General features: G+C 36.5%; 1 protein-coding gene and 1 long non-coding RNA gene across 8 annotated transcripts in view; one reads left to right on the plus strand and one right to left on the minus strand.

Moving 5' to 3' along the window:
- The first annotated feature begins 402 nt into the window (after positions 1–402).
- On the plus strand, positions 403–1,994 carry LOC133212276 (uncharacterized). The gene is made up of 2 exons (XR_009725442.1): positions 403–1,477; positions 1,509–1,994. It is a non-coding gene; the product is annotated as an uncharacterized LOC133212276 (long non-coding RNA).
- A 1,330-nt stretch (positions 1,995–3,324) lies between these two features.
- ATP11B (ATPase phospholipid transporting 11B (putative)) overlaps positions 3,325–23,339 on the minus strand; it is a 72,772-nt gene continuing 52,757 nt past the window's right edge. Inside the window, exons 29-31 of one of the 7 annotated variants that reach the window (XM_061353492.1) lie at positions 20,183–20,268; positions 12,369–12,502; positions 3,325–8,716 (exon numbers count right to left, since the gene is read on the minus strand). In XM_061353492.1, the coding sequence (XP_061209476.1) occupies positions 12,400–12,502; positions 20,183–20,268 (189 nt within the window). In that variant the 3' untranslated portion in view covers positions 3,325–8,716; positions 12,369–12,399. Of the gene's footprint in view, positions 8,784–10,956; positions 12,503–15,635; positions 15,759–20,182; positions 20,269–23,339 lie in introns of those variants that run through there. The other 6 variants (XM_061353493.1, XM_061353494.1, XM_061353490.1 and 3 more) reach the window with 6 other exon arrangements.

The raw sequence follows: 23,339 nt of genomic DNA on the forward strand, positions 1-23,339 counted from the left end.
AGCACCCGTGTTTAATGTTATAGTCAGCCTTCAGTGAGTGTCATTGAGATAAACTGTGTGCGTCCTGATAGAATCTAATATTCTCTAGGTTATTATCTAAGAAATCAGATTTCATTACAGTTTTGAAATTCTTATCTGTCTGTCAAAGAAAGGTTTTTCATTTCTGTGGAAATCTTAAAACTTGAATATACTGAATTTGTGTCTTAAATGTTTGCTACACAATACAGTATTTTAAATTGAGACATGTAATTTTTATGGTTGAGGTATGATGAAACAATGGCCCTATTGTTACAAGAAGCTGGCGAGTTTGATGTGAATCTAGGTTTCAAACCCATTATCCTGAGAAGCAAGTTAACTCTTTATAACATAGAGGTACTGCCATTATGGATGACATCCTTTTTCTTTTTTTGAGTTTTCCCTAAATTGACTTATCGCTATGGTTGCCAAATATAGAAATTGAGAGTCAAACTTTCCCAAACAAGCACAGATCAGGTAGATATAAAATACTATACTGGCTTTGTTTGCTTAAATTATTTGGATCATCCTACTTCTTATTTTCTTATCACATTTAACTAAATCAAGTTCATTTTTTTTCAAAACAGGTTTTATCAGCTGCCATTCTTTAATATTACAAGAACTTGAGATCTCCTTTTGTGCTAAACATGGTCTTTTATGCCTCACTTAGTTACTTGTGAAGGTATTTGAGAAATACTGGTATGTAAAACAAGCTGGAAAAGAACAGGTGCCAGGAGAAGATAGGCTATCATTACAAGTAAGGATGGATAAGTTTAAGTCCATACTCTAAACAGTCCCATGATAAGGCCAGAATTATAATTGAAATGAGTAATTGGCATTTCCCCTGAACAGCAAATGCTTTTATGCAGATGTTAAAAGAACTGCTAAAAGAATATTTGTATTCTCTGAAGTTGAGCATAAGGCGAACTCCCCTTGCAGCAGTGCCCTGTTAAGAAAATCCAGTTGTGCATTTATTTCAAGAATACTGTTCCACAAAAGCATTGCAAACATTCTCCAGCTACTGGAATTGGCTATGCCAAAAATTGTGTGTTTTGCTGCTTTCAGTATTTCCTTTCTCAGTTTTGTGTAAATATAAATGGGGACTTGAAACTGGGGGGAGGGGGAGGCGGTGGGGGGGTGGAAAAGCTCTACGAGGTATATATACGTGCTGTTTTATGTCTTGAGGGTTTTGGTACAGTTTCAGATTGATTAGTTCAAGTATGCTGTGTTTGGAGAGAACTGACTTGCTTTTCATCCCAGGACAGACTTGTTGTTCAAAAAAGTCTGAGACTGGGTAGTGGCATAATGCCGTGGTGTTTTAAAGAATATTCCTTTTGAATGCAAGATCTTTTCAACAAAATAGTGTTGTCATCAGTTTGGTACTACATGCTTATAATTACTGTGTAATTATAAAGAAATACATAAAACTTTGACTAATTATGTTGCAGAAAAGGGTTATTTTGTGCTATGATGGCATCTTAAAAGTTTTTCAGAACAAGTGACTGAAGTTGAAAGAAACATTGATTTAACAGGGTGTTGTTCTAAGGACAAAATGCCTGGTTACAGATAATATTTTGCATTGAAATGTGCTCAATGTGGCCATGTGTTGTTGTTTTTTTTTTTTTTTTCCTTCTATATTTGTGTGTTTTTTTTCTTGTTTTTTAAGAATTCAGCCAGTTACTTACTTGGATTGCTTTAATTCGTAAGTGCTTATGTCTTCAATTTGATGATCTCCCCTTAAAGGAATCAATTTAATTTTGCCAAATGTCAAGGGAAAAAAAAAAGGCAAGCATCATGTTTGTAACCTGTTTTTATACATTAAATATGTACAAAATTAGAAGTGCCCTGAAACAAAACACTTAACTTCAAGATTATATTTAGTAAAAACCCCATCATTTACATATCTCTGTAAGTTCCAATGTAACTTCTTACAATCCCTCTCATTACCAACAGAGGCAATAAAGCTCCAGTGAAATTGCCATGGTGAAGTCTTCTCATGCATTGTTTCAGTGTATTATTTGTAAGACAGTTCTAAAATGTGCTTTTAAGCAGGGGAAAAAAGCAGCATGGCATACTCTTCTGCATAAAATACACATTATTGGTAAGCCATTTTTTTTTTGGGGGGGGGGAGAGGGAGTTTCTAAGAGCTGCTACAACCCCTTGCTTATTCTAAATGTGTGCAAGTACAAAATGGAGCTGATCTGGTCCAGCCATGCTGCACAGGCATCATCAAGCATGTGAAAGAGGACACCACACGCAGTGCATATGTTTAAATATGATTGAAGACTACCGTACATAAGTGATGTTTTTATTGATCCTGTTAATTATTATGACTTAACTCAAAACTGTTTTACATTGAAATCCATGCTGAGAAATCCTTATTTAAGAAAGAGATACTTTTTTAAGAATGCATTTAATAAAACTTGTCATTCACATTTTATTTGAATAATGTTGCCAGAAGTCTCTGTAGATTTTGAGTATGGTACACTGCCTAAGTTTGGGTTTTAAACTTGTGGTGCCATTAAGGCCTCTGAGCTCTCAAAAGAGTAGACTTTCCATTGAATACTTGGTAACCTTATCTGTCATAAATAGGTCTTAGCTTTGAAACGCTTAGTTGACTGGTTTGGTACCAATATGTAGCAGTATTGGCAGGATTAAACACTTTGAGCCTGACTGTTCAGACACCTGTAACTCAAACAGAAGTCTGGACATTTAAACTGGTACAAAAAATTCTCCTTCCTTCCTCCCCCAGTCTGGAAGTGCATCCACTAATTGGCTTCAGGTTCTCAATTTAACAAATATCATGAATGCTTTTCATGAAATTACAACTGTTTTTACAATTCTGTATGTTCAGAACATTAAATTTCAAACCCTCCCTCCCTTGAAAAGTTCAAAGGACAACTGGACAGAGCCAGAGTGACAACCCTATAGATAAATAAGGAGCAGGAAGACTGCAAGGGGGAGAAATAATTGAGCTGTAGATGTGTGGGGAGAGGCTGGGCAGCCTTCTGGAGGCTCACTGCCATGTGCTGTTGAAGACAGAAGAATGAAGCCTGTGGTATAACTGATCACTAAACCTGATGGTTGTCTCCACTGTGAGCTGGTGCTTCTGGTCAAAGTGGCCAAGCACAGCTGCTGCAGGGATCCCCCTCCCACCCACCCCTTACGAGTTGACTTCTCCAGCCAGAGTAGGCAGCAAGCTTGGGCAAGAGGTACCCTCCACACTCATGTCAGTGCTCTTAAATGGAGCAGCAAGCAGTGTGTTACTCTGGAGTATTTTCCTCTAACACATACATAATTAAAACAGACTCAGAAGCGAAAGATTTATTTAATAAATATAATTTTCATAAACCATTTTTAAAGCAACTTTTACTGACCAAGCTGTACAATGAGCAAGCACACAGACCTGCTGTCAAGAGAATCAAAAATAACATCAGGCAGCCACAGTGTCAGAGGTCCGAAATTCCTTGTACTAATTATTGCTACAGTTTCCAGTTGTCAATGCCCCTTATCTGCCTAAAATTAAGGCTCAACCTCTTTAAAAGGTAATTCCTACAGAGATGATATCGTTCAAGTTTTTTTAATTCAAAAAAGGAAGCAGAATTTGATCACACTTCAGTGGAAAAAAAACAACAACCCAGCAGTCTAGACACTTTGTTATTTTAGCGTGCATAGGACCTGAAATCTCTCATGGGACCGTAACTAGGAATTGGGAAAAATCTATTCTTTGTTGCAGTACTGAGGCCTTATTTATACCTGCAAGTGGGTCTCATTTTTAACCATTTTCCCCTTCCTAAACTCTTATGGCCCTTACATCCCATTGCAAAAAGATAAAAAGGTGGAGAACATGCTTGTAATTTCTTTAAAAATGGCTGAGGCAAAATCAATACAAACCACAGGCCATTTAGGTGCACTTCAAGGTATCTTTCAGACAAGTCAAGTCATACTTTGTGTCATAACCAATTTTTCCCCTGAATGTCAGATGCAGAGGTCTTTAACATTTCATCCCTGCAGATTTTATTCATGTCTATGCATTTATACTAACTGGAAACAACAACAAAAAAAGTCATACCTACAGTAATGACAATTGTATGTACTTATTGTAATCAACATCATAGTGTGGCAACAGCTACAGAAAGGGCGTGTACTTCAAAGTGGTGAGAACATTCCTTTCAACACAAGCCACAGAAGCTTGGGCAGCACACAAGGTCTCTACCGAGTTATTTCAGATGCCTCTGTGAGCAGTATTTAGGTGAAGGAAAAAAAAAAATCTATGGAAAGCAGAAGCCTTGCAAATACTGATGCAATTGTGCTTCTGGCAATGCTGATACAGCCCCGAGCATCCCATCTTTCCTCCTCCTGTTATAAACTGAGTCATTCCAATAGAGAGCAGAAACCAGACAAATCATGCAACTGGAAGCAAACAACAGAATCAAAGAGCATACAGAAGGACAACCAAAAAAAAAACATGAGCAGAAAAAAAGTCTAAAATCAGTCCATAATGATGGGTTCACCCAGCTCTAGGCATAATTCTTTTAAAGCAGTGATGGCTGTAAATGGCAGTGCTGGTGGGAGTTACTTACTTGGTATTTTACACCAAGAAAACAAGACTCTCAAATGGTTCAGAAGCACGTTATGATCAAACACTTTTGAACACCAAATTTCACCAAAATTACTAATATTTAGAGTACAGAACAATCAGATAAAACTATTAAAAATAATGTAGACTACAGCTTTGAGACATTTCTAACACTAGAAAAATGAGATTTTTTTTTCAATATAGAAGTTGTACTGTCATAAAAAAAACCCCTGTTTGAAAGTATTACCAAAGTTTTCCAGTAAGAAATTATAGTTGCCTAATACGCATTCTAAGTTGCATAATCATTCCTCAAATCAGCTTTTGCACTAAAAAACAAGCAATCATTCTGCAAATGTAAAGCCAGTTTTCAGCATTCCTTCATTTGCATTTTTTGTTCCCACTTCTCCTCATAACCTTAAAAATTACACAGAATATCTTAAGCATAATATTTACATTTTAGTTTGTGAAACAATTCAGAGCATCTTTGTACTTCATCTTTTCCACTGCACCTTTTAAAAAAGCATAAATTTGGCAACTGTGTATACAAACCCAAACCCTACTTTTCACAGAACAAGAACTAAAATATGCTGAGAACTCAGTCCCATTCTGAAGGGGGTGAAGGAGAAGGTGCTTCTTTAAAGAGACTGCATAGTAAAGTGACGACACATCATTGTTAAAACATCTACTCCAGGCTTTTCTGCCGTACATTAGATTTCGAGGCTAAGAGGTAATTCTAAAACATTTGCTTTCTACGGCAAATTCTTCCTCATCCATTCCTACTGTAAATCAGTGAGATGAATGCTAGTGAATTAGCTGCCTTTTGTTCAGTCTTCTTCATGAATTCTACACTGTACCCAACACACAGTGAATGGTTTCACACACTTCAGCTGCCACAGAAATACACAAAATCTGTCTTTTTACTAGAAGCAAGTTTAAAAGATTTCTGACATCAGGACAAAACCACAGTCACTTCTTGCATCCAAAATATTTGTCAGAGCAAGAAATTTGGTCCTATGCAAACCACTCCTATGTTCTTACTAAATGAGAAATTATGGATTTAGATTTACTGCAAATAGAAAAATATACCTTGGCAGACAGATGGATTCTTAAGTTCTTCCTGAATTGTTTAAATGCATGTTTCTTCGGTGACCTTACAAACACTGGGAAAAGGGAAAGCAGGGGGAGAGGGAGAAGATGGAAGGTTTTAAAGAAACACATAATGAACATAAATTATTCTTCAAATACATGATGGTGCTTCTTGTGTGCAAATAAAATTAACACACTTGTGTGGTAAAAGCCTAAAGCTTATCTATGTACAGAGCCGAGCCAGTCTCAATGCTTGGAGTGGGGTCATATATCCAAAGCCTCTGCCTTCTACTACATAAAATGGCAGTTTATATTTCAGTATGTGATACACTAACCACACAGAGTGATGAGGTTGCATGGCACACAAATTGAAGGGATGATAAGAATGCTGTGTTCGACTTGGACAAACAAGTACTTCTGAAACATGGAACACTGATTTCAACATAAAAGATACAGGTAAACAGCAGATACCTGATTAGGGTACTTAGAAGAATTATTCCTAGGCACCCATAGCAGTACAAACTTAGAATGAGAAACTAAGAAGAAAATAATTATTTAAAAAACAGATTCAATATTATATATACAATATATAAAGTTAAGTTACAGGAGAAGATGAAAGAAATTCAAGTATCTCTCATTACTATTGCTTATGTGGATAAAAGTCCTCTTCAGGACTGGAGAGCTGACAATCAGTTTATAGCCTCTGCATAGGAACCAGGTATGAAACAGACACAATTTTCAGTGAATCTTCATTGTCTGGACACTCAATGTGGGGATCTGCTGTACAATTGAAATTCTCAAGCTTAAACTTCACTGCACTTATGTATCTGAAGGCATAATACAGATATGAGCTATGAACACCAAACTAAACAGTTATTTAAAAGGAAAATTTGCTATATTTTGATTTTGTTTTTTCTGTTTCATCATTAACTTTTAAGAGCTTTTTAATTTGTGAACTGCTCTGTCTTCATCTATAGCAGTGAGACAAAAACCTCAGGTACTGCACATTCAAATCACTACAAGTTTCAAAACAAGGCTGCAGTAACAATTTCTGTACTACACAAACGTTGCCTCGAACAATGTGATCTTGAAAATCCAGCAGTACCTGCAGCCTTCACTTCAGAGTGAAGCTTCCAGTTGTTGAAACTTATTTTTGAATTAAGAGAACTGGAATAATACCAGTTAAATCGTTAACAAGAATAAGGAATAGCAGAGCTGTTTATAGGTAAGGAACATCCAGGACATTCGATACAAAGAAAGTCAATACCTCTTGAACACTTCCTCTCCTGCAGCTCACTGAAGTCAGGAGGATTTGGGATGACTACAATAAGAGGGATACACTCCTCTGGCAGCAGGCCAGGCCCCACTGAGATGTCATACCAGAAGGATAAGATGTGGCTGCCTGAATTACAAAATAAAGAGTATTTGCCATGTAATTTGCTTGGGGGACAGTACTTAAGCCAAAAGTGGAAACTTGTGGAGGCAGGGTGAAAGCAGCTAGTACTGGTTTTGTTCAAATCCTACGCTTAACCACATCTTTATTAAAGAAATTCTTGTAGGTATTTACAGTCTGTCTTTGATCTGTAGTTTATGCCACCCAGAGATAATCCTAATACGCAGCTTTACATGTTTTACTCTCTTGATAGTAAGATTCTGCCAGTTACTGATGGGACTTCAGTGTCAAAGACTGATTTGAAATGCAGGTGCTGCCCCCAGGGACAGCCACAGAGCATGCCTTAGGTATAGCAGTTTTTATGGCTAGAGGCTGGTAAAAATGCTGCTGCTTCTGGGCCAACATTTGGATATCTAATTTATCTCCCACATACACAGACAACCATAGGTTTAGTCATCCCGGCTGGTCCAACAGGCAAATGGTGCTACCCAGCCCCAAACATGCACATTTATACTGGGACAACAGATGTTATGTCTAAGATGTACCATGCCAAGCTCCATCTGTGCAATTTGTTTTTATTGGCATACTTAGGTATCAAAACATAGATATCAATGTCTCAGACTCTTCAGATATATGAAGATAATTAAGCATTAACTGTATCTTCAAAGTACAATATGACCAAACACATGAAAAAGAATAAAACATGCAAAAAATCCCCAACTTTAAAAGGGTTAATAATTCAAAGTATTTATGCTAGTGAGACTTCTGCACAATCCACTGATTCTTACATGCTTTTTTCCCCATGTAAGGATCAAGAATTGTTAACAAAACACACAGGGCATAAGATGACTGGCTTCTGGATTATACTTTAAGAAAACATTTACCCGTTATATCCCTTATTACTCCAAATTATTGATTTGTCAAAGTTAACAGTGTTTTACCAAAGCCCTCTATCCCTACATATTTCCACTGAGATTTGTACACCAGCAACCAGCATAAATATCTGAATTGTATTTAACTCTCAAAAATTACTAAACGGATTGCTTATAGAACATAGTAACCATCCATGGAAATAACAAAATTGATCTGCAAACTGCTAAGGCAGCATCTGTAAGAGAGAAGTCAAAGTGAATGTGTGTTAGAATGAAGGGTCATCATGGAAAATGAAACTTTAAAGTTTAATTGTGCAAATTCAGTTCTACTGGGTCACTTAAATTTGGGAGTTTTTGTGCTACAGCGATGTCTCAAGTATCAAATGCAGAATTCCAATCTGCTCATACAGTAACAAAAAACATTAAATGGTCAGAAGTAAAAGTGTTCCTTAAAAAAAAATATATATTATATATATATGTTGAGATATACATACATATATAGTTAGCAATTTGTGGATATAATTAAAAAAAAATCCTGGGAGTGATTACTGTCCAGATGACTTATACTAGGCCACAAGACAAGCCACAGTTTGCATTTAGCAGTGATACTAGTATTTCCTAGGACAGGGGTGTAGCACTGAACTCGCATAGGTGTGTGAGCTTCCACAAGGCATTTACAAACGCCCTGGTTAACAAGTGGGTGAGTCCATTGTGGAGAGAGTCAAGATGCTTCTGTCGTTGGCATAGAAGGGATCCGATGAACTCCATGATCTAAAGTAACAATAAAAGAAAAGTTTGGCTGACTGGGAACTTATAATCTAGAGGTAAGGAGAAAAGTCTATGAAAGCAAAAGATAAAAGTGTTAGGAGATTAGGTAAATGTAACTCCATCTACTAATTTCATGTAGGCACCTGTAATTCATTCAAACCTTTGAACATAGACTACAATTAATCATGCCAACTATGTAATTACCAGTTCCACGTTTACCTTTCTGGCAAACTTACAACTACAGATATTTTCATCACTATGAAAATGACCAGAGGTTTATCCACCAGTTTACAACTAAGGTTTTAATATCATGCCTCAAGGAAAGTCTTAATGTTGCATGTGTAAACGGAGGCGCTGTGAATGCTTCAGTTTGATATAGCCTAAAGTCATTCTAAGTAAATCCTTGTGGAACACACAGTCTGTTTGTGGTAACCCTGTATATTGGTGTTTTAATGTTCAACACCCAGGATGTCTAAAATTGCAGGTAGGCAAAACTTATCTACAACCATGAATCTACTTAATCCCTTAAGTTAAAATTTAAGGCATCAGGAAAGCTACCTAACATGTCATTTTTTGATTTGGATGACATTTGCGAAGTCTTTCTCTTAAGAACTAATTATTATTTAGGAAGAAATACTCTTCTTGGTTGAATGATATTATAGCACTGTATGTGAAAAGCCGAAAAATATAAGGTTGGAAGGCAAGAAATCAAACATATAATGAACTTATCCCTCCAAGTTTGCCTCTGTCAGAAATCTGCTGTTTCTTTGGAACTTTAACATGCAATGCCTTGACACAAATACGACTAATGGGAGATCTGAACAATTCAGTAATGAATCCTACTGTACAAGAAATGTATGTGATCCGGCATTCTTAATATTTTAGTGACTGACAAGTTGACAGACAATTTAATGGAACAGACAGACAAAATGCATTTTATCATACCACACCACACTTTTTATATTCTAACTGGTGATTGAAGCTATAGAAAATACTTCTTGAATACATTTTACAAGCAGTAAATTAAGTACAAGAGATTATATTCCTGTGGCCCACTACTCCAAGCATTTGTACAACTTTGATTCATCAAAGTTTCTATCAAAATTTGATACCATGTTTTATTTCATATTCAGTTATTGTATTTGACAGAATATCATATTTGACAGAGTATCAACAGCACAAAATACAACACATGCTAGCTACAGCAACATTATTTAAAACAGTGCTCGTCATTCTACAGCACTCTCACAAATGACATTTATCAGCATCACTTCATTCAAGAAAAATAATATGCAGCTACCTCCTGGCTGAGTAAGAAGCTGTTTTATAAAGCACAAGCACTCAAAAGATCATCGTGTTGGTGACTGCACAATCTGTGAGGATTTAGGTAAAAATCAAGGCAGCTCAAGCGTGTGAACAAAGGCTGAACAGTTTTATAAGCATTTTTACATCAATAAATAATTTAACTGTACCTTCAGAATTTCACAACTTGTAACTGCCTTATGTGATTTAAGCAATTAGTACATTAAAAAAATAAAGACTTCCACATATTTCCAGGAAAGTGCAGGGATAAAAATAGTCTTAGTACCTTGACTTTTAAACTAGGTTTTAATTGTCAATGCTTAGTGGAAGGAACCAAAGTCATTGAAGAAAGCACTTAAGACTGAGATTTTTTTCTAGTTGTACTGTACATAAAGTGTAACTAAAAGATGGTTCAGAGTAACTTCAACCACAGGCAGAAGCAAAAACTACAGAACTTCAAGCCCTTAATGTAGCACCAAGATAATCTTGTGTATACTTTAAACATAATACTAACTTTTGCATTTTAACAACTCTAAAGTTATTCAGCCTGATGGAACTTCATCTGAAAATTGCATGAGGTAAGCAGACAAGAAATCTGAGAAAAAGCAGTCTTCAAAAAGTGTTTTAATATTCTGTCAAATATGAGTTACCTTCAATAAATATTTCTAAGTTCTCAAAGAGAAAAACAGAAGGGAAAAAAGAAGACATTGTAAAAATGTAAATGCACTGCAGGAAAACAAAATACAGCATGCCTACCTTATAAGACTATGCATTACTAAGGCAAATGTTAACTAAATATCTGCCCTAATTAGATAACAATAAGTAAATAGAAAAGTAGCATGAGAAGTTCCTCCTTAGGAAAGTAGAGAAGTGGAAAATACCCAAAACCTCACTGCTACCACAATGTTGATTTCTTTTAGACCAATTCAATGCTCACCCTGTAGATTAAAAATGCTATTAAACTGTTTATTTTTTACATCATGCCTGCTTTCTATACAGCAAGAGTCTGAATTAGAAATGTATTTAATCATAACATTTCATTTTTCATATGAAATGAAACATTTTGCATAATCGTACCCTAGAATTTGTAGAAATGTTGAATTAATTTCACAAGCAAGCCAGAAGAAACTTACTGAAACCACAGACACTGTGCTCAACACGAGTTCAAAACAGATGTACTATATACCAAGTCAATACCTAAAGGCAGAATCAGAACTGACAAAGCTTGTCAGTGAAGTTACCCACACAAGATTTTATACTGAATGAATGATATCACAACCTTTAACCAAAAGAGACAAAGTTGTTCAAATACAAAATGAGTTTCCTTGAAAATGTATGAAGTGCAACTTTTTCACGCTTGCCTTTTGACCATGATATCATTCAGGGACTGAGAGACTGTGATATACAAAAGACTACTTTTATTTCTACCCCCAAATATTTCCATGCTTGTTAGCTACCCATCTTAACTGGAAATAGGGTGATGGCACATCAGCACATTTAGTAAGAGTTTCTCTCACGGTTATGCTGACTACAAGAGCGGTATTGCTCCTTCAATGTATTACATTAACATGCTTTTATGCCACTGAAGTTTGTTTTATATGTGGTTTGCAAAGGAAAAAGATTTATTTAGCACATACTTTGGAATGGCACACACAATTTTGACAACATACCTTCTAGAACAAAAAAAAACATTTAAAATTCTTATAATCTGAAGGCTCTGCTCTGTCAATTACTCTGATTTTAGAAATAGATTATAAAAGTTAGACTACAAAAATATTTCATCTTCATATCAATCAATGGCTCAAAGATTTAAAGACTCTCCTGCTAACAATAAAATTATATTTAAGGGGGGGAGTGTGAGCCTTTTGTATATCTTCAGGAGTCATGCAAGCTCCAAGGAAAATATTCAGAGGTTGTACATCAAGAACTAAAAGGGAGAAGTCTTTTGACTTTACAAACAACTCCTGATTAGTGAAGGCAGTTAAGAAAAGCAAAAAATCATAAAAAGATGAACAAAAACAGCAGCAAGGTTTGATTTTCTAAAGTGAAGAATGTACAAATCAAGAGAAATTAGGATTGATACAACACAAGAACTTGCAGTAAGCCAAACTAAATTTTAACAGAAATAATTTGAAAACTGTTTTTCCCCCCTCCCCATCCCAAAAGAAAACACTCAAAACCAAACAAGAAACTAATATTTTAGGATGAAGAAAGTACAATAAAGAGTTGCATTTCCTACTTAAATAAGCAAAACCTGCAACTTGTTTGCTAGACATCTATTGCTGCAGGCTCATCAGGTTCCAGTTTATAGGAGAATCGTCTGCAGCAAAGGCTATTGAGAGAAATGCCACACCTGTTGACCCGGGTTGGACTACATCTTCCCATTAGTCGTTCCAGCATTCTTCTAATAGATGTGCATGCTGTTTCCCCATCTGAGAAGCAGCACATGGAGTCCAAGCAGTTGATACCTGAACCTGCCTCAGTAAGCTGGAAAGAGGGAAAAAAAGAAAGTAAAAAGAAAAAAAAAAATAAAAATCAGTACTTGCAGATTTTAGCAATGAAGATGTTATCAGAAAACATGTAGCAAAAACAGGTTTTCTTAGAGCGTTGAATATTTTTCAATTTTTATACAGAACTAAAGTGATCAATAATGCTACCATTTCCCTTCCTAAAATTTGATCTTCCCAAGAGTTGAATACAGCCTTGGTGAGCATATGGAGATCTTTTAGCACCAACTCTGCTTAATGCTGCAAATAAAGCTGCTATAATGAATCTGTGGAGCACAGTGTCATGCAGCTTAAGCCGTGATGCCTTGATTCGCCTCAGCAGAGCTACAACAATTTATACAAGCTGCAGGTCTGCCCTATTTTAAGGGAAATCTATCAAAAGAAATCCTCAGACCAGGGCTACAGAATACAACGCAGAAACCTGATTGTAAGTACTACTTTTTTCCTCAGGAAATGTAAAATGTAACTTCCTATAATAATTTACATTATATCACCACAGATACCCTTAGGTTGATGGGGAACAAAAGCACATTCCTGATTTTGCACGTATCTTTTATCTAAATGCAAACAAAGGTGATGTTAGAAAGGTACAGTCATGTTCATGACCACATGAAGAATAATTCAACATCAGCACAATAAACTTCTATTGTTCCTTTTTTGTAGGTGAGAAAAAGACCCAAACAAAATGAAAGTAGTAATACAGGGATATATGGTTGAAGTTAATTGTAATCTATCACTGTGCTCCTCTATATTACTTCTTCACACTAGTCAACCACAACATAAACAGATTAAACTGAAATCTAGTACTGCTGGAGAGAGAATATCCAAAACCAACTTCAGTATCCTTTCCAAAAGCAAACAAAGAATGTGGAGTGTGGGGATGCTTTTAAGTTAATTTGAACCTCTCCATGACAGCATCTTGTCAAACAAATGCTGAACACTTCATTCATTATCCTCTGCTCACTCTCAGACACCAGTGAATGAAGAAAACTGTGTGGAGGCATCTTAAGTCTATGATAGGACATAGCTCACCTAAGAGCTTCCCCCCAGGTTTTCATCACATGAAGGTCACTGGCTGTTGGTCTAAAGACTTCAGTTTCCAACCCCTTTTTCTTTCATGACATCTCCACTTGCCCAACACTGTACGGGAAGCAAAGAACCTCAGAGTTTCCTAGAGAACAATTTACTGTGAGTGGACACATTCCTTCCTCATACCCCCAAACAGGCAACTGGACAAATTACTGCTGTGTAGCAGAACGAGTCCTATACTACAAAGAAGGAACTGCTAAAAGAAACAAGAGGCATTTGGAAATCCAAGAAAACACACCAAATGGTAGGACAGGAATGGAGCACACTCACAATCAAGGGATTCTGAATTAGTATTTCCATGCATCTTTTACTTTGCCTCCTCCTTCCATCAGCTCTGCTCTGCATTCCCCATGGTCCCTCCAGATATTCCCATCACACTGCTTAAAGTGGTGCTTACAGGACTGTCAGTTAAAACTGGATGAACTTACAGAAAGCATACAAGCTGAAACCATTGATTTAGCTGCTGCACCTCAAAAACCATGAATGAGTGCAGTCAGAACACACACTTCTGACTAACTCACACTCATCTGAGAGGTCTTCTGGACACAAAATGATCATTTACTACCACAATGAACTTCTGTAAAAATAAGAGACAGGAGCAGAAACATTACACTAAGAGGGTTTCGGTTAAAACAAAATTCACCTCCAACAGAACTTGGATCCCTGAATGCCCTTATTTGATGACCATCACACCTGGTCACAACTGCACTGTCAGTAAGATAACATAATTAGGAATAGCACCACTTGTAGCACTGCAATATTAGCAAATATGGCCTTTACAGCCACTTCATACTGCGCTCACCAGTGTATCAGACAAGAAATTACACAGGGCACAGGGAAGAAGGAATTCCTATTAGGAGGTCAGAAAACAAACTCCCTGCTGCGTATGCAGTGATCTTTGTGGTTGTGTTCCCAGCAATACAAAACAATCAACATTCTTACACTTGGAATTTCGAGAAGAATATTTAGTTCATCCATTATCTTTGAAGACAACCAAGTCATACCTTTAGAGTTCTGTTAAAGGTCATAATAAATTGGATGTATGTAGGATCGGATGGATCAGACATTTCCCCGCCTCCTCTAGAATTTGCTGACCTGAAAGCTAGCACTCCTTGATATTCAAAGACTGGCAGAAAGAAGAACCAAGAGTAACCCAAACAATCTTTCAATGAATGAACCCTCAGCTCTGGATTCTGGAGGTCTGGTGTCTCTTCTAGTATCAACTTTGTTCTTCCCAAGTTAGATACTCATAAAAATCTAGGACCATGCTTGAACCACAATTTATGGAAAAGCTGTTATTTTTAACCTTTTCTAAATGGGTCATTTTAAAAATGATCTTACATAAGTCTGGAAACAACACTTATGTTTTATCAAACTCACAGAGTGTAATGTAACACTGGGAGAGAGCATTAAGGACAGCATAAAAATAAGTTTGATTTTATGCATAGATATATATTGTCTCTCTGCCTGGTGAACATGGATTTTTACATTTATATCCACTACCTGGAAGGAAGGTACTTAAATTATGCTAAAGAATCTCTTCTCTCATTTCTCTCTGTGACAGACAGCCATGATCATAGTTTTAAATCAAAAGTAAAATCTCACATGATAAGGCAGTACAGCATAATGGTCTCTGAAGACCTGAAACAAACCTTTACAAACCAAAAAGCAGAAGACACAGTGCTTTCAAATAGTAAGTATAGAGAAATCTATTATGTTAGTAATATTTGGGCTGCAAATCAAGTATTTTCATAAGGCAAGATACAGGATCGCAACAAACATCACACTTTATATGATAATGACCCATTTAATGCAATAACTCAAAAAGCAACTGAAGCGCAGAATTAAGGAATGGTTCAACTTAATGGGGGGGGGGGGGGATAAAAATCAAACCCACAAACTATGATGCAAATTTTCTTGTGGATACCAAAAATATGGGTATTTTGGAGATGGCTCCATGACTGTCTATATATGATACGTATAAATATATATACACACACATTAGGGTAGAGCAGGAGTACTACCTAGTGAATGTAAGTACTGTCGGGTAGGCTAGATGGATCTAGCAGTTGCCTATTGTCCTCCCCTCTGTGCCTGCTTTCAGCAAAGTCACATGCTGAGCTGACTGAACCCTTATCTTCTTCCATCTAGAAGGACAGAAAAGCAACAAGTCTTATAAAGCTCCATGCTTGCATTGCTTTAAAACAGTTACCATTTTCACACGAACTTTCATTTCACAGATCTGTTCTTGAGAGAACAAGGCATATTCACAAGGTAAAAAGGCTTTTTTTTTTTTTTTCAGGTTCATTGGTGGATCAAACACAGTTTACCAGTGCACAAGTATTAGAAGTGTCTCTTCCTTCTGTGCACCATAGACTACAAAAGGGAAGAACTCAACAAATTTGATATCTATTTCAACTTTTCATTTTTTGATTTCAGACTTTGCAGTTTTGTTTGGTTTTCTCCCTTCTAATAGGAAGGGCAATTTCAGTTTGTCTTATTACAGGGTATTCTGCATGCCACAAGACAGACATTTAAATTAAACATTTAATCACACTGAAATATACAGTTGGGACTTTGCTGAACAGGGAACATATTTAACCCTGTACATCAAGGTAAGAACACTGCAGCATATTTTCCTGAGCCCACGTCCTAGCCACACGGATTATTTCAGAAAATATGAGATGGTTATTACTATTCCACAATTAAATTAAACCTTGCTCCCAACTGTAAAGCTTACTTTCTTCACCCTTAATATAATGTATATTAAAATCACAAACAATTTGATTTAAAATTTTAAAATAAAATATATGACTGTTGACATCTAACAACTTCACTAGCACTTATGTTTTCAACATTTTTCTACTCATCTCTTTGAATCAAGTATACCTAAAAATGCCACCCTATTTCATTATTTCAAAGTCATCAGACAAAAGTACTGCAAGGTAAGTAAGTATGTGCACTTTTGTGACTGATGATAAACACAAAATAGTCTACTCTCATTTATTCCCTCTTGCTGGGATAGTCTATGGACTAGCTAACAGACCAGCACCAAACTGTGCTAACACACAATATACAACCCTGTAAAGGAAGATGACCCTTGTTCAAAGTTTAACATATTCAGATGCTCTGGTATATTCCACTACTGCAAATGCAAGTTTGCTCTTAAACAGTCCTCTTGGAAACTATACGTTCCTTACAGAAAACAGATGTATAAAAGGAACAGAAACCTGTTCCTGACTTCTGTATAGCTTTCATATCTGGATCAGGTACATAGGCTATTAGGAGGGGAACCCTATGACACAGTAACTAGAGGAAAAAATACAAACAAGCAGTGAAGGCTGTAAAGCCAGGGCCAGGAGTCTGGAGACAGCTAAAACAAGCAGAGAACAGAGACGAAGGAAAAACAAGCTAACAACGACTCATGGGCCTGCAGATGGAGAAAGAACAGGGTCTTGGCTGTGCTAAGGCAAATACTACAGTTTGAGTGTCTCAGATAGAATGTTATGCAGTCATAGCCTTGCCTGTAAACAAAAACCTTTGTGTTTTATGCTTCCCTAGTATTGTGTACACTTGCAACACACTCTCCAAAGGTGAAAACTCTATAAACACAGTTAATCCCATCTGTAAGTAGAATAAAAACATCTGTCCTAGCAACACCTAGCACATGTGGCTTAAGATTTCTGACAGTTCTTATAAATCACAGAGACATATATACATACATATACACACAAAACTTCATTTACAAAGAACAAACTGAAATGAGATACAATGGGGTCCAGCTAGTACCTTGAGATACACACTTCACGTTTCAAGAACAGTACAGGCAGCTACAGAGGAAGGAAGAAGCACTGAGACAATTTCCAGTTAAGCATAAACCCTGCACCTGATCTGTGCTGACTGATCTCTTCCTTCCAAGTTAATAAAGTGACAGAAAAGTTTAGAGGCAAGAGTTTAACAGGCACACACAAGACTGCATTTCTGACTTACTGGAATCACATGGGCACTTAAAAGACCCTCCACACTTCCCCCCTCAAGGCTCTTGACTGTACAGCACAAATATACTTAATATAAACTTGAACATTTTTTGCACACTTTGAAGCCTATAGACATTAAAAATCTATTATAACAGACTTAATTTGCATTCGTAGAGGTGTCCTTTTGTGTAGCAACAGAACAGTAAGCACATTTCCAGAAGGATACATAACTTGCTGGTGCTATAATAATTTTGAGGTTTTTAATACATATTTAACAAACAACAACGAATTGCCAAAGTCTGTTTATCAACATACATACATTCTGCAGTCACAAAGCTACCGGGTGGGCATGTACAAAAGGGGTATGACAAAATTAGCTTACAGCTACATTCACCAATCAGCTGTTTTGTTTCATGTTCCTACAGTCTTCCTCTGCTCTGCTACTTTTGGAAAAGAGCTGCCCTGGACAACTACAGAGACTAATCCATAGTCTTCACTCCAAATTGGTTCGGTTTGGGTTTTGTTTTTATTTATTTATTTATATTTTGTATAGTGAAGTAAGTAGTTTCTGTCTACTAAACAATTTTCTTTTTTAGTGTTTTAGGGTCCACAGGACAGCTTCTGAACTGCGTCTGAAGACTAAAAATAAAGAGCTAGAGAAACTCAAATCCTTACTTCTTCCTTGTCACATTTTACAACTTCAACTTCATAGCATAAGGCAATCAGTGCCTATATTCCAGGTATCTTACTACGAGATATTCAAGTGCAAAAATTCTGACATACAAGAGAATTGGATTTGCATAATTATTTGTTATGCATGGACAGAACAAATTTCCATTTTTTTCCCAACCATTTTAGTAAGCTTAATACAAAGAAAATCCCCTCAAGTTAGCAAGTGTTCTGGTTTTAGTATTTTAGTAATGACAGTGCTTGGGGGGGGGCCCCCCCCCCATCCAGGTGCATAACCCTTAAAATGTGTTTAGTTTGGGAAAGTTTAACAATCTTTTCTTATAAAACCTTTGGTGTAGATATCATAAACCACATAATTCACTTAGAAAAGAGAGTTTTACTGGAAACCACCCCCATAGTAGGGGGAGTTGGAACTAGATGATTTTTAAGGTCCCTTCCAACCCAAACAATTCTACGATTCTATGATTTATACCAGAATTTTAAAAAGGTAACTTATTTACATGACACTGATAAACTAAGACTTTTAAGAGCTAGTTTGTGAAAGCTGTTACAGCAGAATCTCCCCAATATGTTCCTAAGTTTACTAAAATTCAAGGGGTATACTGCAGTTTGCCGATTTTAAAGTTAGTAAGGGCTAAATTAAGAAAAAAACAAAGCAACCAAACCAATCAAACCCCAAGAAACCCCAAACCAACCAAACAAAACCCCAACAAACCAAAATAAACCCACCCCACTACTACCTCCTTCAGGTGCTTGGAAATCTAAGCTGATAGGTTTCACAGTGGGACAACATTTCAAGTTTTGCCTTGCAAAGGTGTAGCACATTCTTAGAAGAAATACAAAGCACTTCTTTCCTTTCTCTTTAGAAAGACTTGTATCATCTGTTTCAGTTAGCCACTAAAAATTTTCTGCTAATAATTTACAATGTCAGCTTCCTACTTTTCCTCAGTTAAACAGCAATTATGTCCCAAAAATGCAGGTTGGTTGGTTTTTCCTAGCACCTATTCTCACATTTTTAAATAATGCAAGTCACCTTAAACAAAAAAAAATATTTTAAAAGGCAAATAATAATTCTTCACATTAATTCTTCCTATAGAAGTAAAAAAGGGTGGGATAAAACATCAAACAGGTTACAACATTACTGATGTGTATGAATGTTTTAGCCTCACAAAGGAGGATCAGCATTTAATAGCATTTCATGTACTGAACTCTGTGCATTTCAAGAGTTTCAGAATCATAATGGTTCACCTACACAGACACATGTACACTTTCATGTTTTCAAATCATGTTCTAGGTCTTCATAGCCAAATGCCTTTAGGAATATGTATCTATACACATTGAAAACAAACAACACTTACTTTACAGATGCACAAAACAAACACAAAAAGCCTTAGGCACACAAGTGTATGTACGTACCCAAACATAAAACATTTTCTGCTCTTCCAACACAAGAGAAAGCAAATTAAAATGGGCAGGCAATTCACAAAAATTGCTGCCTAGAATATATGGACCTTCCTGTCACAGCCTTATGAAGCTGAAATTATCCAACATGCAAAAAGCACTGTTAATTTTGATCATAATGAAATCAAAAGCATTCTAACCATGCTAGAAACTGTGATATATAAATGGATGCAAGAAGAGCTAGATTTGTATTCTGAAAGTTGAGCATCATGCTAGGGATGTTTTTTCCTAAAAAAGCACGTCCAACGCATGCTACTTAGGAGAAGCATTTGGCTCAAAATCACAGAGCAAAGCCAAGAAATAACCAAACTGAACGTTTCTGCACTAGAGGCATTGCCCTCTCAACCCACTAATATTCATGCCTCTTCCCATCTCTCTCAGCACTGGTTAGTTCACCTTCAGCATGCATAAGAGTTGATGAGGAACTGTCCCTCCTACTCTACCTAATTTTGCTCAGCTGATTCCTTGCCCTGGACAATGGCTGCAGTGCGATGAACTCGTCACTTAAAGCAACTCTGTTGGAGTACATCTACAATTGGACAGAGAAGGGATGGAACATACATGTCAGTAAGTAGCAGCAGTAATTTTCTAATAGAAAGACACAGGACAAGACATTGTTATTTATCTGGAATACACATCATATACAGAACACAAGCCTGGTACCTTCAGGACAGCTCCTGGGATCATCACAGCCAGTTAACTCTTTCGTAGGACCATTCTTGAGTTTATCTTAGTTTTCATACTGAGAAAAAAGGCCTATACACTTTTACATCTATACTTTACCAGACATCTTTATATAGTATTACCTTCTCTCCTCAGCAGTGCTGTGATTTGTATTTACCCAAAGATTTATATTTTTATTTAGATTTATCTTACTGTCCACTTCCTCTTATATGATTCTGTAAGTGACCTATAGTCAGAAATTACCTAGAAGCCACTTCAGGGCAACAAACTGAAGTCAAACATAAGATGTATTTTCTTTAAGACCAGCAAAAACCACTTGGGAACATAGAAAAAAACTCCAACAAACAAAACAAGAAATTCTACATACATGCACTTTCAGTGCCTTTAAGGAAGATAAAGTTAACCAAATTCATCCCTCTGTAAAAGTCAACCCATGCTTGCCTCTAGAATTTTTTATATACTGACTTCCTACATGGAACAGAGATTTTTATTTATTTTAAGCTGCTGTGACAGAACAATTTTTTAGTTTATATTTAGCAGAATCTCAGTATTTCTCTCTCATACCAGTTAAACTTCTTTGCTCTCTTGTGAATAACTTAGCTACACGTAACATCTAACTGCTGAGATGAAGGCTGACTGTTGATACTGTAACCTTAAACTAAATAAAAGATATAAAATCAAGTTCCTGAGTAAGGCAGAGGCCTACCCAAGCATTGCATATTGTACTCTGAGTGAATTCAGAGAACTAGGTTGGGCAACTCACACAGCTAGTGTGCTCTTAGCTTCTGAAAAATTCAAACAATGGCAGCAAGCATTTTCCATTGAGAAACTTGTGTTTTGCTCACTGCTCCTGAGAATATTTTAGAATTTCAGTAATGGTGGACAGAAACAAATAACTGCAATTTAAAAATCACTGACTCGTTCATGTAACAATTTATCTTGCCCTCATAAACACTTAGTAACTGTAAACTAAACTTCTTCTTTCCCATAGTACACTAATTTAGCCTTACATTTAAAAATACTCCTTTACACAGAGGGTGCACCTACACTACAAAAAATGCATTTAAAGGGGCAATATACAAAGTTTCATATTCAGTCTTTCAATGACTTTCAAAAAAATATCCTTAGTATTTCAGACATTCTCCAAACGCCATGTGTTTCTATCTGAAAGTCATGAGTCCTCTCCTCTGCTCTGAAACTGAAAGAAAAATATGTACCAGAAATTTTAAACAAGCCTAATGAGGTACCTCTAATGAGATATAATAATGAAAGAAGCATTCTGTCACTTCTTGACAATGAATGTGCTAAAGTGGTCATGTGTTTGTCTTTCCTCATGTCTAGTTCTCACTACAGGAACAGCTGATGAAATCCAGTGGGGCTGATTGTTCCATCTAAAGTAAGAGTGGGAAAATCTCAACAGATAAAACCTCAAACAAGGAATAAAGAGGTGCCTTCTTTTTGCAAATACATTTTAAACTATGATTTCACTATCCGACGCAAAGACAGAAACCACCTAAAGGCTGCTGATGCATTTCTGGTCAAACCAGATTTTAGATTTTTAGATTTGGATTTAGAGTTTAGGTTTGCAATATCAGGAACTAAATGTTTTCAGAAAGAGACAGTATTTTGGTAAACACAGATGCAAATTCTGACACTGTCAAATCCTGACACTGTCGAATGCCAAAGCACAATGAGAGTAAGGGGAGAGAAAAAAAAAAGAAGAAAAAAGATTACTAACAGATATGTGCAACGAAAAATCCTGTGGCTATGAATGAAGCAATAGCCACAGGAAAGGTGTTAGACATTCATCAAGATTCCTTCTTAAAAAAAAAAAGAAGTCCAACTATCTCCTTGATGACGTAACTGTAATGGAAGCAAACTGATGCCAGAAATTGTTTAGAATTGATTCATAACACAGCAGAATGCAAAAAAGAAGCATATAGATCAAGCTAGGGAAAAATGATGTGGGCTTTTTGTTTTTTAACTGAAGCAACTAAAGAACATGAGAAACCTCACCAACCATACTGACACACTGCGAAACAGCTGATGTACAGGGCGGAAGGAGAGGGAAGTGTTCCATAAATCTTGCCACTAGTTTTTGAGGGCGAGGAGGGAAGGGAGGGGGAAAGAAAGGTAAGTAACTACTCTCCTTACCTACAGATTTTTTCCTAAATTAAGACTCTTTAATCCAAAGAGTGCAGTAATATGCAATCAGGAGTCTTATCAAGTCTAGTTGAACAGCTTTCTGAAAGCTAGTGGTTATTTACCTTGGCTTTTAGGTACTAAATTCAAAAATGGGAAAAACCTGCTAGTATTCCAGTTTTGAAAAGTGACTAAGGGTATATTTTGGCTTGCAACAGGTTTCTCTGAATGATGTCAATCCTAGGCAAATCAAGAGAATGTCTCACAGATTTTTTTTTTTTAATACACAGATTAGAAGGGTAATATAATTTAAGTACATCAGCATGCATGTACGTCAAATAATTATAAGGTTAGATGCTAAAGTCAGCTACTGATGTAAAGTAGTTATGACGTATGTGGGGCACACAGCTCAGCGTAATTTGGATTAAGCAACTAGGACACAACAAAGTCAATACGGCACACAAACGGACTAAAAACTGACAGCAGGCATCAGAACATAACTGTATGTACGATATCTTTGTCAAATAGATTCTTCATTCACTTTCTTTTTTTTTTTTCCCTCCCTATGCTAATTGACCTCTCATCAATGACCTGGAAGAAATCAACCTAATCACCTGCAGATGAGAAAGATGCAGAAGATAACAGTTTATTGATGCATATGATTTCATAAACTGAATAGTGGTCGGGGATTCTTTATTTCCATGTTTGGCATTGACGTATGCTGTGTTATAATATTGTGCCCACTGGTGAAATCCAAAATTCAAGATAGGTTGA

The sequence above is a fragment of the Neopsephotus bourkii genome, unplaced genomic scaffold (assembly GCF_033783945.1).
Source record: "Neopsephotus bourkii isolate Nb327-2 ecotype Australia unplaced genomic scaffold, CSIRO-AGI_Nbou_v1 NB_678, whole genome shotgun sequence".
NCBI classification, from domain to species: Eukaryota; Metazoa; Chordata; class Aves; order Psittaciformes; family Psittacidae; genus Neopsephotus; species Neopsephotus bourkii.